Raw genomic sequence first — 14,839 nt, forward strand, 5'->3', positions numbered from 1 at the left:
CAGTTCATAGGTCGACTTTAGGATGCGAAGATCGCGACTTTCCTTTGCATTATTTCATCTTTTACAACGTAATCGTAGTAAAAAGTGAGGAACTCGATAAATGTGTTTTTGATATGATTGTTGTACGAATTCTAGTACGAAGTTCATTTCAATTTTAATACGAGACATTGTTAAGATCAACGATATGCAAAAAGAAAGATCTTCTCGGAAAAATTTCGATCAAAGTTACTTGAAATGTAAGGTGCAGATAAATTTAGACACTTCGATAAGAACGAGAATATATTTTTATATTATTAAAATTTATTCCTGTCTTTTCCATAATTTATAAATAAATGTCATGATAGCGATATTGTTTCGTAAATCCTCAATGAAAGATGCTTGATATTAATTCGAAAAAGAAGTCTATATACAAAAGTATTAAAATTTCTAGGAATAGTTAATGGGAATATTAATATTATCAGTGTAACCGATAATTTCATTTATTCGTTTATGCATATACGAACGAAAAGCAGAGCTAAAAGTTAGATATAAAAATATATATTTATATTCACATTTATATGCAAGATTAAATTAAAATATTAAAAAATATCGATCTCCATGCGATCGATGTTTGTAATAATATAACCCGATAATTAGAAAAATTTGATAATTGCTGGCCTTTCGTTATTTCCTTTTTTTCTCTTCGAGTTAAATGTAACCAGATAACGGGTAACAGGAACGATTATTGGTCTTAGCGTTAAAACATTAACGATCGCAGATAATTACAAAATTGACGAATAGAGATAACAGTCGATAGTTGTTTACATTAATATCTCACGTAAAACTTTATTTAGTATACCCGCGAGAATAATAAAGTCACTTCGCTTTCATTGTCGTCATGTGCCAATCGTTAAACCACAAACGATCTATGAACGATCGTCGTTTCGTCATAACGACGATATGTTCGTTGGATAAAAGCGTTGAGCCTAAAAACTTCGGAAATCTAAATTCTAGCATGTTGTTTCTTTTTTTATTTTTTTTTTAATTTCTTCACAAAAAAAAAATATATAAACACACATACACAAAAGTACACACGCGCACGCACACGAATGTAAAGCAACGATATCGCCGGAGTTTAACCAGAAAACAAAAAACGAATAACTTCAACAAACTAAATATTTGAATCGTTTATCGACGAATTGATGAATTTCAACGTAGCAAACGAATGCGAACACTTCGTGACCGATAAAGTGATAATTAAAAGCCTTGAAAACGTTAGAAGACCTTTCGACGAACAAGTTGCGTGTCCCTTATCGTTTAAGATAACTCAGCTGTCCTTGATGCTCCACGTTTGAAGATACAATGAGCTATGACGAGTGAAAGTTTACTACGTTTGTTGTCATAGTCAACGATCGAATAACCGAATAAATAAATCGTTCAACGAAACTTGCGAAACATTATTACGGTAGTTAAGACGATTAAAACGAGATCATCATTATTTCTAATTCATAATATCTATCACTCGTTGCCTTTACGATCGTTTAATTAAAACAATAGAAAATCGAATATAGAAAAATAGTCGTGTAAACCGTAATGTTTATATCACCGATGACAATGTCGAGCCTTGTCGGATGTGGATGTGGTATCTAGAAGATAAGATTGTTATTTTTTTCATTTTAAGAGAGCCTCTCGTCGAAAGAAGGAACTTATAGGAGTTTTAAAAGTAGAAGGGTCGTCACTCGTGTGTCGTCGATCCGACCAATCGAAACTCGGCTATGAAATAACTTGAAGAGGAAGGAAGAGCAAGTGAAAAGAAGAAGATAAGACGGAGGAAAAGAAAAGGGTGGGAGAAATAGGAGAAAGAACACGCATGTGGGTTATCGGTTTGTTACGTACGATATATACGACTAAACGTAAGGAAACATAAGGATAGGGAGAGGGATTAAGAAGAACGAAAGAGAAGAGAAAACATAAGGAAAAAGAGAGAAAAAAAAAGAAAACAAGATTTATCGAAGTAGGTGGGAGCACACGAGAACACAAACACGTCGGCAAAATACTTGATCGATCAGTCTTCCTCCAGCGTTCTCCTGGGATCTGTTGGAACGTCGGCCTTTTCGATCATCGTCGAAGAAGATCCCTCGCAATCGACACGCGTGTGTTCTCCTTTATCCCTAAGAAACATGGTAGGTGAACGTACATTAAGTTAAATATCTATATTACTTCTGCTTTATACTCGTATACTTTTACCTTCGAATTCTTCGGGAAACATCTTTTCGATATTTACGAAAAATAAAAGGTAGGCTATTGGTCGTCGTTAAATTTGTCGAGTCAATAATCCATCGGCGAACGGTTATCGTTCTTCGGTAAATTGAAAAAAAAAAGGAAAAAGAAAGATTCAATTACGTTATGTAAAACATTAATCAGAAAGTATACGTTGGAGATAAATGTACGTTGGAGATAGATAGTAGTACGCAAAGTCCTTTTATGTAAGTATACGTTATAATACGTACGTTATATACTCCTTTAATTATTTTATCGCGATTAACTGTATGCGTATAGTCTCGCATTCTATTTTCATAGCAATCCGGTTATTTCCGGAGACGACCAAATTTGTTTTTAGATCCCGTTGTCGTGTTTCCTTATTTGCCAATCATATGTATTCTCGATTATGGCAAGGACGAGTCCGATCACGAATAACGTTCGTACGATCTATCGTAACTGACACATGGCTATTAGACGAATAATAACGTCGGCGAATAATAAAGTTGTTCATAAAAAAAACATACAAAAGTAAAAAGAAAGGAAAAAGAAGAAGGAAACGAGAACAAAAATCGTACTTTTTCATTATCGCGGAAGTCACGTTGGTTTACGATGCGTTTACGAACTTGATGTTATGTCGACAACGATAATGATTTGCCATGGTTAAAATTATTACCTATACAATGTTAATTACTTGTGACATACGGTCAACGATCAGTTACGAATTATATGGGATAATCAAAAGTCTAATCGATCTATCGATTGACGAAGAAAGAGAAAGGTTAAGAAAAGAAAGAAAGATAAAAAGAACGTACGTTTATCTCGAGTAAACTATGCGTGTTTTCAATCTGCTTTCTTATTTACGTATTTTCTTATAACGCGTTTTAATAACAAATACGAGTAAATTCCTTTGGTATAATATCATTTGAAGAAATAACTTCAAGTCCGTGATATCTCGATTCATCGATATCTATTCATCATTTCTTGTCCGATGAAACGAGTGTCACCTCGTTGGCCGGTCCATGAACAAGAGTCGATATCGATCGATAGCAACGCGAGAGAATTTGTTCGATTCTTGGCTGGACTTTATATCCACAAAAGTTTTACAGGATTTCGAACTACCTTCCTTATTTCTATCTATTTTATACTTTCGGCTTGTAAAGAATCTATGTCGAAGACTTGGAAATTCTTAGGAGTGCGGAGAAATAGAGAGAGAGAGAGAGAGAGAGAGAGAGAGAGAGAGAGAGAGAGAGAGAGAGAGGGAGAGAGGGAGAGAGAGAGAATACTGTTTTAATAATAAATCACATTTCCATTCCAGCGAGTAAGAAATGAGAAATTCTTTTTCATAAAAAAGAAGAAAGGAATCCTCCTTAACCTGGAATGATTTTAGAATTCATAAGCGTTTATATAAATTTCTGATTAAAATTATTTTACGGGATTACTTTACGGGAATCCTATTTTAGAATGACGAGAATAAAAAGCTACAAGAATTACAAGGAGAAGAAAAAAAGAAACAATTGATTTGTATCAATTTGTCTTAATAATCGCTACGCTTTTGCTGCGAAAGATTTACAAAAGCCGTAATGCGGTACGCGTCATAATCGAGCTTATTAGAGTGTTCTCGTAATAATAATCGTGTGATTCGCTCTAGTTTGCTTTTCGAAAGGACGTCAAACGTTTAAAGGGCATACTCGATGTGTATGACGTTCTCTCTCACACGCTTGCTTTTTTTCTTGTTTTCTCGTTCTATTCGTATACGTGCGTTAATAAACATATGATTATAAATTTTACGTATATATACATATGTACATATATATAACATATAATATAATATTGTAATAATATATAATATATTATATGTATAATATATTATATTTTACAACTATATATATTTATATATATATATATATATATATATATATATATATATACGTGTAAATATATGTTATGTGTGTATTATGTGTATACATTTTATATATAATAACATATAAAATAATATTGTAATAATATAACAATATATTATATGTATAATATATTATATACACTATATAATACATATTATGTATAAATTTTATATATCATGTGTAATTCGTTTTAGCTTCTTTTACAAAAAGGACCAAATGTCAAACGTTTAAAGGGTATACTCGATCTGTATGACGTATATATACATACATATTATGCGAATATATAAACACACATACACACAATCAGAAAATTAAGAAAACCTTCGAAAGTCTCCAGTTTCGTGATATTTCGCATGACAGAACCGACATCGTACATTGTGCCTCGATAAAAAAGTTTACGAGCGTAGTTAGAAGTTGGCACGACGACAATAATTTCATAGCTTTTAGTGCTTTTTAGGCTTGTTCTCGAGTATGGAATTATCGTCGTTGCAGCCAAAGCGACCTCGTGAAATGCCGTATGAATTCCATTGCCAAAAGTTTTCTGTCACGTAGACGTCGTCTCTCTCTTCTCTTTCTCTCCTTATTTCCTTCTCTTCCTTTTCATTTCTTATCGTTCTTCTCCAAATATTCTTCCTCCCTTCATTTCGTTCTAACGTTTCGTTCGAACACTTTCCTGTTTCTGAGATATGCATTTAGGTTACTTTATTCGTTTCTTCTGATTTTTTGCTTTCGCAAATGACGAGGAAAAGTGGGAAAACGAGAAAAATTCTTGAGAGTTTAAGGGAACGGTGCTTCTAGATTTGTAATTTTTAATATCGCAACATTCTCTATAATCTGAAATTCTTTTCAGGTTCCACTACGAAGTTTCGTACTTCTTAACAGCCTCTTCCTTGTCTTATTGGCAGCGCGAACAGGTAAACCGTTGACCAATTTACATGAATTTAAATACAGTAGAGTAAATATAAATGCTCGTTGTACGAATTTTCCTTTTATTTCTTCTTTTTTTTTTATATAAACTAATTATAAAATTTTTCTCAGTTCAGTAAAAATACTGAACGATAAGATATATATGCGTTAACGTATTAGAAAGATTAGAATAGTTGTTATTTCGTACGTTGTCCTATTATTTCTCTAGGACTCTCAATTCTATTTGTCACGAAGAGAAAGATTTATTATTTGAATCTACGCCTTTACTGACGTTCGATTACACGCTTCCGTAACATTTTCCGAACTTCTAATTTCATCTCCCAGCACGTACTATTCGAGCGTCACTCTAAATCGTAGAGCCCGAAGATATTGAATTAAAATTGAAAATAAAAGATAAGGAATAGAAAAAGGCGATAACGATCGAGCCACGATCGATGAAGCATGGCTATGTAAGCGAGAGTATCATTATCAAAATCATAGGTCGCAAGTCTAATCGTTAGATCTTCCATAATCATTTGATAAATTTACATTTGAAAATTTCATCATCTTAATTAATTAAAGTAGTAAATGAAGTTGGGCGATCGTAATTAATTACAATTCATAAAGTCCATTATCATGACGATGCTGGGTGTATCAAACAAAAACAAAACAAAAAAAAAGAAAAGAAATAAAAACTCGACGTTCTATTGTAACACCTTGTTAAAGTGTTAATTTAAAAGTCGTGGAGTTCTAGATAAAATCGAGTCATTGAACGAGTCTGTAAACTTTTTAATAAAGTTATCGCGAACAAATTGCAAAGTGCATTTAGTTGACACACGACCGACCGTTTAGTTTGTCTAACTTTTCCATGTATATTCCAAAACGTAGAGTAGATAAATCATGTTAGCGGTCAGTACCGAAGTTAGTAGGAACAAGCATAGTAGTCGAATAATATCAATTCGAAAAAAAAAAATTCGAAGGGATATAGATATGATATCCTAATAAAATTTGCCAAAGAAGAATGATCGATATTTGTGTGTATAGTAGTGACTCGTGTTATCGACAAGGACAACTCGGACAGGATAGTCAAGACTCAGAATGATCAGAATCTTTCCAAAGTACCCTTCAACCTTGAAGAAACCTACACTGCCGATTTTCTAGCGTACGTCTTCAACGGCACTTGGACATCGGACACCACGATAGTTTATACGGATAGAAGGACCGGAGATATTCTTCAGTTCGACGTTATCAAGCAACGATCGACTCTGATCGTCGATTCATCGGTTATGGTAAACAAAATTGTTGGGATATTATAGTAATATAATCGCGTGATTTTAACGATTGGTTAGATAATTTTGAAAACGACGATTCAAATTCGACGTTATAAATAGAGAATTCTTTCTAATTTTTCTTTGAGAAACTTTTTTTAAGATTTCTGATGAACGAAATCATTTCCTCTATAGATACTAAATCTTTTCTAGGATGCTTACATAGTTTCGAATTATGTATTATCGCCGAAAGGACGATATCTTTTGATCGGATACGATCTTAAAAAAGTGAGTATGAAATTTCTTTATCCTCTTTTTTTTTTTTTTTTAATAAATTTCTGATAAATTCTATTAGAAGGTTTCTAATAATTTATATTTTAGGGATACCGATATTCGACATTCATGAGATACGTCATTTATGATATTGAACATAGGTAGGTAAAATATTTTTTTTATATAGCGTTACTTGCTTTGAAACTAACATTGTTTTTTATTATCGCATTACAAGACGATAAGAATCTTAAACGGGATTTCTCAGAAAGAGACAGAAAGAGAGAGAAAGATCATGTTACTAAAAGATAAAATGCGAGTCTCGTATCTCTTACAAAGTAAATCGTACTGTTTTCTTTTTTCGTCAGATGTTATATAAATAAGACCAAATAATATTTTATCAACGGAGATACTTTCAATCTTTGAACCTGACGATCGATATTGCAATTATTCGATACATAACATATAAATGCAATCTATTTATTGGTTCGTGTTTTCTAATTAATCTTTTTATTTTTTATTTTCTTTCAGAGCATATCATAAAATTGGTAATGACATGCATATAGCGCTTGCCAAATGGGCACCATTAACAGACGATTTAATATATATTCTCGACAACGATATTTACTACATGCGTTTCTCTAACAACGGTTTTAATGATGTTCAAAGAGTGACGTATGATGGTATTAGCGGAATCGTTTACAATGGCGTGCCTGATTGGGTTTATGAAGGTAACAGTGATTAATGAATTATTCATTAAACTCAGATACCAATATCCACAATCACAAATTTTTCAACTATTCCATTGTTCCTTATTATAAACATTTACATGCAAGCGAGGGTATTTAACGTTTTCCTCTTAAATCGATTTTTATTTATAAAAAAACTCAAAAGATTAAGATCGAGGAATTCGATTGGAACGTTTGTTATTAAAAGAGTATTGATTTCTTTGTGAAAATATTCTCGACTAAATTGTTTGTTTTTCTTTCTTTCTTTCTTTCTTCTTTTAATTTTGATTATTAAAATTATGTATCATTAAAATTTGCGAGCAATAATAATAACAATTGTTATCGCAGAGGAAATGTTGTATGGATCATTGACCGTATAGTTTTCTTTTTCTTTCTTTTAAATCTTGATTATAAAAATGATGTATCATTAATCGTTAAGAGTAATAATAATTGTTATTGCAGAGGAAGTGTTGCAGGATTCATCGGCAATATGGTTTTCACCGGATGGAAATCACCTAGCTTATGCGTCTTTCGATGACAGAAATGTCCAGGAAATCTTGTACCTTCATTATGGAGAACCCGGCAACCTCGATGACCAATATCCCACGGAAGTGAAGATTAAGTACCCCAAGGTGAGAGTCGATTTGTGTTATAGCACGACATTATTCAATTCATGGTACTCGTTGCTGACCGAAATATTTAGATTGACTGACAAGCGTAACGTTGATTTACCCTGCACATTTATCGTCTTTTCAACCTTTCTCAATTTGAAATTTATAAATAATAATTTTCCCGAGTCGATCGAGACGTTTGATGGAAACGGAGATATTCGTACAAACAATGAATGCATCGAAACATGCAAAGATGCACGGATGTTACAGAAAGCAACTCGTCGTTGAAAGAGGATCAGCTTGGGTAATCCTTTAACTTTGTTTTTTTCGTCCGTAGATTAGTGAGGTATCACAGAAGCGACGATTTAAAACGGGCGTAAAAGTCTTGGCAGCGACACGCTTGGCGGCTTTCGTAGAATGAAAAGGGTTATCTCTCATTCACTATCTTTTTCTCTTTCATTCCCTCGTGTAACTGGTTTCGTTTAATCCTCTTCTTCTCCATGAAGAGTAGAAAGAGCTAGAGGCCATTTTAGTCGCTCGTGTATCGGTACGTTCTCCGCGGATAATCCCATTATCGAGGTGCACCTCACCTCTACCAAACTAGATGGTTTCGAACAAACCCAAAGTGCTTTGCGGTTTTCCTTCTCGATCGGGGTCTCTAGGATTGCCTGTATCGTCGATAAGAGACTAACTTCGACGATAGGTACACCTTCCATCTTTTTTCTTTTCTTTTTTCTTTTCTTTCTTTCTTCTTCTTCTTCTTCTTCTTCTTCTTCTTCTTCTTCTTCCTTTTTCTTTCCTCATAAGGATACTTTGATTTATTTCGACTTATCTAGATTTACGAAAGTATGGTGGCTATGCAGGATGAACGTTAGGAAAGACGATAGAAACGACGATAGTAACGACGTTCTATAATCATACTAACGGGATTATTCCTTTGATCGATGTCTTTCCTATTTTCAGGTTGGCACTCTGAATCCTGTGGTATCTTTGACGCTCGTCGATCTTCACGATCCAACGTTAAATAAGATCGATTTGAAGGCCCCCATTGACGCAGTTGGCACGTGAGTGACGTTTCTTTCTGCTTAGGTAAATGAAATATTTTTTAATTTTTTTTTTACTTATATTTTACGACCCTTTTTTTTCTTTCTTTATACGACACAGAGACAATTTGCTGTACAATGTTCAATGGAAAGATTTCGATCATGTGGTTGTTACGTGGTCGAATCGCGTACAAAACAAAACTGAAATAGTTTGGTACAATATGTACGGTGAAATTGTTAAGACGTTGCACGTCGTTGAACACAAGGGATGGTTGGATATTAAACATCTATTCTTCTACAAAGGTTCCGTTTACATACGGAAGTTACAACCGTCTGGTACGTTTGCGAAGTATATATATCTAATGTCGCGTGTCCTTTCGAAATCTTTGTATTCTATTACGAAATGAATCATTTCGTAAGAGCAAATTGAGAGTGTATACATATTCCTAATTTCTGAAATGACGCTGTCGAGAACATATGAATTAAATTTTCATACGAGGATACTCAGATTTCGAATTTCGAAAGTTTAGTTTGCGGATGAAATGAATGTTGATATGAAACGTCGGTGCATAGTTTAAAAGCAAATGGATTATCATTCGACGTACGATTTATATTAGACTGAATAATACGATTAAAGGGAATCCTATTCTCCGAAGTCTTACTTGGCACGAATATTTGTCGAATTCTTTCTTTGTTTGTTTTCTTATGTACGTATTGTTCATAACTTACAATTTTTTTTTAATTTATAACTTATAAAATTATTATCAATTGTTTGTATTTTTCTTTCGTTCTTCCGTCAGGTACCAAGGCTGGAAGATTTCATCACGTGACGAGATACGACGAAACTTTCAAACAATCACCGACTCAAATGGATTTAACTCCAGATGCTATAGAGGTTCAAAATATTTGTACAATCGACCAATCCAATGGCAGAATTTACTATTTAGCCAGTGGACTCGGGAAACCGTCCCAAAAAAATTTATATTCTGTGCCTGCCGATGGTAGCGAGAAACCTACTTGCATATCTTGCAACGTCCTGACGCCGGAAGGTAAGTTTCACGAGAGATAAACTTTTTTTTCTTACTTTAAACGATTTTATTTTATTTTCTTGTTTTGCTTTTTCTTCCCTTTTTAATTTCATCAAGGTCCACCGTTAAATTAAATTTAATCGACCGTCTTAACGATACGAATCTTTAAATTGTCAAATTATATTTTATGTGTCAATATATATGTACATAAATTTATAACGCGAATTACAGAACGCTTAGAATTCTTCCTCTCCTGTAATTTCGTTGAATTTCTACCTTTGAAATTAGATCGAGCGTCCTCTCGGCTCTATATTTCATAACATATTCGCATCCGATTCAACGAAATTCACACGAAGAGCGATAGCGCAAGCATACACAATTTTATCACTTAGATATGTGGATATTAACCCTTTGCGGACGAATTCCACAAATGCAAGCTACATTTATAACGATGATATACGAAATGAAAACTGTAGAAATATAAATTGTTCGAATAATAGATACTAATATGATAATAGCAGTGGTAATAAAATTGTTCTTTAAAAAGAAACGAAGAATACTGCAAATACTAGACAGTACATAATCTCGCTTTTTATACAAAAAATATATCCGACTCACCGAGAAGAACAGTTGAAAAAGTTCCCGTCCTCAAAGGATTAAACATTCCTTTTTTCTGTTTTTTCTTCCCTTTTTATGACTCTCTCGTAAAGCGTAAAATATTGCGGCATGAATTTCGAAGAGTAGAAATGGAAAGGTCATAATTGTTTCTCTCTTACGACGAAAACGTATCGCGAAATTCTGTTCGTCAAAAGTTTCATCGAAATCGATCTTTATTATCTACGAGTTACGCTTACACGAGTTACATTTTTATAAACTATAAAAAATAATACAAATCGATTAAAAACTTGACGTTTTCGGACAAAGAAATATTTATCGAAATTTCTGTGTTACGAGAGTATTATATCGAAAGTTGTTTTATCGTATAAAGTAATTGTTTTTTATTCGCGATATTTTTATTTTTTTATTTTACAGGTAACGTCTGTACATACGCAGATGCGATCTTCTCGCCACTTGGACAGTATTACGTGTTAGTCTGTCATGGTCCTGATCCAGCTTTCGTTAGTATTTTTAATAATGCTCACCAAAAAGTTTATTCGTGGGAAAACAATCTGTCTTTACGAAAGAAACTTGCAAAGCGACACTTACCTCTCGTCAAAGACTTGGACGTTCGAGCGAACGGATACGAGAGCAAAGTCAGACTCTTTTTACCGCACAACTTCGACGAAAGTAAATCGTATCCGATGTTGGTCAATGTGTAAGTACTTTCTTTTCCCTCCTTAACTGCATCTTGCAAACGGCCCTTCTCGTTTTAAGAATAGCACGATAATCCCAAAGCAGAGAGTTCGCGAAACTACTGCTAGACTTTCAGCCCCCTCTTTCTTCCTCTTCTCTTTTACGAGAAAATAAAACGACGTGCCTTTCTGAAAAATGTATAGAATTCACTTCGATTCGTACTAAATCGACTTCGTGCTTCGAAATTGAATTAATCGATTTCGGCTTACGTGCCTCGGTCATTTAACTATTTATTTTAAATGTTACGCGAGTTTTGATTAAGAATAAGTTTGTTTGCGAAGTAATTCTGATAAAATTCTTTCTTCAATTTTTTGTTTTTTAAATATTGCTCATCTATGAGTTTTGATTAACAATAAGTTTGTTAAATAATTCTGATAAAATTCTTTTTCTAATTTTTGCTTTTCCTCTTTTTTCTTTTTCATTAATTTTATATTATTCATGAGTTCATTAGTAAAGAATTTTCTAAAAAACTTTATCCGTTTTAAACATAAAAAGTAACAAGAGCTAAGCTACCTATAACAACAAACATAACGTTCCCAACGAATTTCAAAGTTTCTAATCGTATTTGAACATGTATAGTTTGGAACATTTTAGTTGCTTCTACATTAAGAATGTAAATTGATATAAGTATTAAGCATATAAGTTAGTATAATACTTCGGTGTAATTTTTTAGAAACCTTATTTTTTTTAAATCGTTTCTTTGTTTTATTAATTAATTTTAAACGTAGTATCGCGTTAGAGGTAACTCAAGAGACGCAGAGAAAAATATCATTGTCAAGTTAGAGACAATTCCAAAGTTCTAAAAATTAATGTCGATTCGTATGTACGAACTATCTCCTTTTTAATAATTTCTACGAATATCAAGTGTAAATCGTAAATACTCGACGATAATAGCTCCATTATTATCGGTCGATATCATACCACGATCGATTCGACTTCGCGATCAGATTGTAAGATGTACATTGTACAGATTTACCGATATCGTAATAAAATATTTGTTCTGTTCTATTCGATTTAAGCCCTTAAGATTGAGTACGTGAGTTAGGGTATTGCTTTTAAAGAAAATAATTAAAAATCATTGTTGCGTGAAAAACAAACTTTTATTCCTCTTGAACGAACAGAATGTTCTTTAAAAGTAAAAAAGCATGTATACATATATACACACAACATACATACCTATAGTTCGCGTCGCTATTAGCTCATTTCGATGTCATTATGCTGACGAATAGTATAATCGATCTTCCTCAGTAAGGAGAATCTCAATCTCCATTTAAAATGATTACTCATTTTTTAGTTCTCTTTTCGTTCGTATTTTTTTCTTTTTTTTTATATTTATTTGCTTTTTTCTCTCGACGCAGATACGCTGGACCAAATACGTTGAAAATAATCGACGCAGCTTCATACGGTCATCAAGTGTATATGACAACGAATCGTAGCGTGATCTATGCTTATATAGATGGTCGAGGATCATCGAATAAGGGTAGCAAAATGCTTTTCTCGATTTATAGAAAATTAGGTACCGTTGAGGTTGAGGATCAGATCACTGTAACCAGGTAAATAAAATATTGAAAATTGATATATTTGAAAGGGTTACTTAATTGTTTGATCACGATCGATGTTAGGCTATTAATTCTGAAAATTCTAAATTTTTTATTTTTTTATTTTTATTTTTTAGACAACTTCAAGAAATGTTTCCTTGGATCGATTCTAAGAGAACGGGAGTCTGGGGATGGAGTTACGGTGGCTTTTCCACCGCTATGATTTTGGCAAAGGATACATCTTTTGTTTTCAAGTGCGGTATAGCCATAGCACCAGTATCCTCTTGGATTTATTATGGTGAGCAATCTCTTTGCGTGTCTTTTAATAAAATTGTGCTTACATCGCTTTCCTTTCTTTTATTTTAACGAGAAAACTATCTTTAATTAAAACAATCCCCCTTTTACTTTTCATTTAAACAACATTTATTCCGTATCAAAAGAAACATAATCCTTTATTTTTCCCTTTTATCTCTAACTTGAAAAGTTTACAAAACATAATTTTTTATTTTTCACTTTTGTCTCTGACTTCGAAAGTTCCAATCATAATTTTTTATTTTTCCTTTACGTTTCTAACTTTGAAAGTAGAAAATAAATTTTCTTAACAGACATAGCATTCTCTCTCTCTTTCTCTCTCTCTCTTTCTCTCAAAGAAAGATGGGAAAGAAACACTGATGAGATCAGAAAATACTGTATTTTTGCAGATTCGATTTATACTGAAAGATTTATGGGTTTTCCAACACCAGAGGACAATCTTAGTGGTTACAATGAAACGGACGTGTCAAGACGAGTGGAAGATATTCGAGGGAAGAAGTTTATGTTGATACATGGTAGCGGTGATGATAACGTTCATTATCAACAATCATTGGCATTGGCAAAGGCCCTAGAGAAAGCCGATGTAATGTTCGAACAGATTACTTACACGGACGAAGCACATGCGCTCTTTGGTGTCTTGCCTCACCTTTATCATACGATGGATAGATTTTGGAGCGATTGTTTCAGTCTGTCTCACGCTCACTGACTCCGATATTCCTTTTTCTTCAATGATCGAAAACATCACTAAAAAGAATAATAGAACGAAACGTCAGACAGGGGATTTGTATTGTTCAAAAACGATACATAGAAAACTTCTCCCAGCGAATTTCGAGAAACATTTATCTCGAAACGTCGAGTCGTTCAGTCGTTTCTTCGATTCGAATCAAATCGGATCAGAACTATTGAGATTTTTAATTGAACTTATCGTATATGGAACCAGTAAAATTCTCTTTCGATTGTTATTCCCTATGTATTTTGATAATTAAATTATTTTTGAATATACATAAATTCACTTTTGAGTAATTTATAATTGAAAATTTCGATTACGAATTTTCGTTGTTAAGATCCGAAATATTCGACTTATAATAAATGTAACGATTTTTAATAGTGTCAAGATATTCATAGAATTTTCTATGGCACGGGAAAGAAATCTACTGTGTGCCAATTTGATCGACGAGTTGGAAAAGTTTACATTGGTGGTACGTTCTTTTTTCAAATTTCATGCTAGCAAACGTTTCGAGAGCACAATTCGAAGGCCGTATTTCGTTGCCAAAAGATGATCCGTTCGGTGGTTCGTTCTGGTCAAAGGAACTTTTCGCGAAATTTAATCAATTCGTCCGTCATCGTCTCTGTGTATCCTACGTCAAACGAGAAGGTGAATTTTTACAGCGGCCCACTGACCTGGAATTCGAAGCAACGAAGGAAGAAAAATTTGTTAAGAAGAAAAACGTTTGTTCGAGACCGCTCATTGTGTATATGTGTGTGTATATGTGAGAAACAGAGAGAGAGAGAGAGAGAGAGAGAGAGAGAGAGAATTCTTTCTTGCAGATGCTTGAAATGGGTGGACGGAATCGCATTCGAGGAACATTGAAATTTACGCTGATACAATTGTAGAAGCTTCTTTTAAAATTTCAGAAAAA

At 33.4% G+C, this 14,839-nt stretch overlaps 1 protein-coding gene across 3 annotated transcripts; it reads left to right on the plus strand.

Moving 5' to 3' along the window:
- On the plus strand, nt 1-14,207 carry LOC127062265 (venom dipeptidyl peptidase 4). 3 transcript variants are annotated; one of them, XM_050990156.1, is made up of 15 exons: nt 1-236; nt 1,661-2,162; nt 4,993-5,056; nt 6,096-6,337; nt 6,530-6,604; nt 6,698-6,750; nt 7,118-7,317; nt 7,777-7,946; nt 8,889-8,989; nt 9,090-9,304; nt 9,769-10,017; nt 11,029-11,311; nt 12,708-12,902; nt 13,025-13,185; nt 13,589-14,207. In XM_050990156.1, the coding sequence occupies exons 2-15, from the start codon at nt 2,160-2,162 to the stop codon at nt 13,903-13,905; spliced, it is 2,328 nt and encodes a 775-aa protein (XP_050846113.1). In that variant the 5' UTR covers nt 1-236; nt 1,661-2,159; the 3' UTR covers nt 13,906-14,207. The 3 variants fall into 3 exon arrangements, with proteins under 3 accessions (XP_050846113.1, XP_050846111.1, XP_050846112.1); XM_050990154.1 differs by having other exon boundaries at nt 2-236; nt 6,093-6,337; XM_050990155.1 differs by having other exon boundaries at nt 3-84; nt 6,093-6,337.
- The last annotated feature ends 632 nt before the right edge of the window (nt 14,208-14,839 follow it).

This window comes from Vespula vulgaris, chromosome 3 (genome assembly GCF_905475345.1).
Source record: "Vespula vulgaris chromosome 3, iyVesVulg1.1, whole genome shotgun sequence".
NCBI lineage: Eukaryota > Metazoa > Arthropoda > Insecta > Hymenoptera > Vespidae > Vespula > Vespula vulgaris.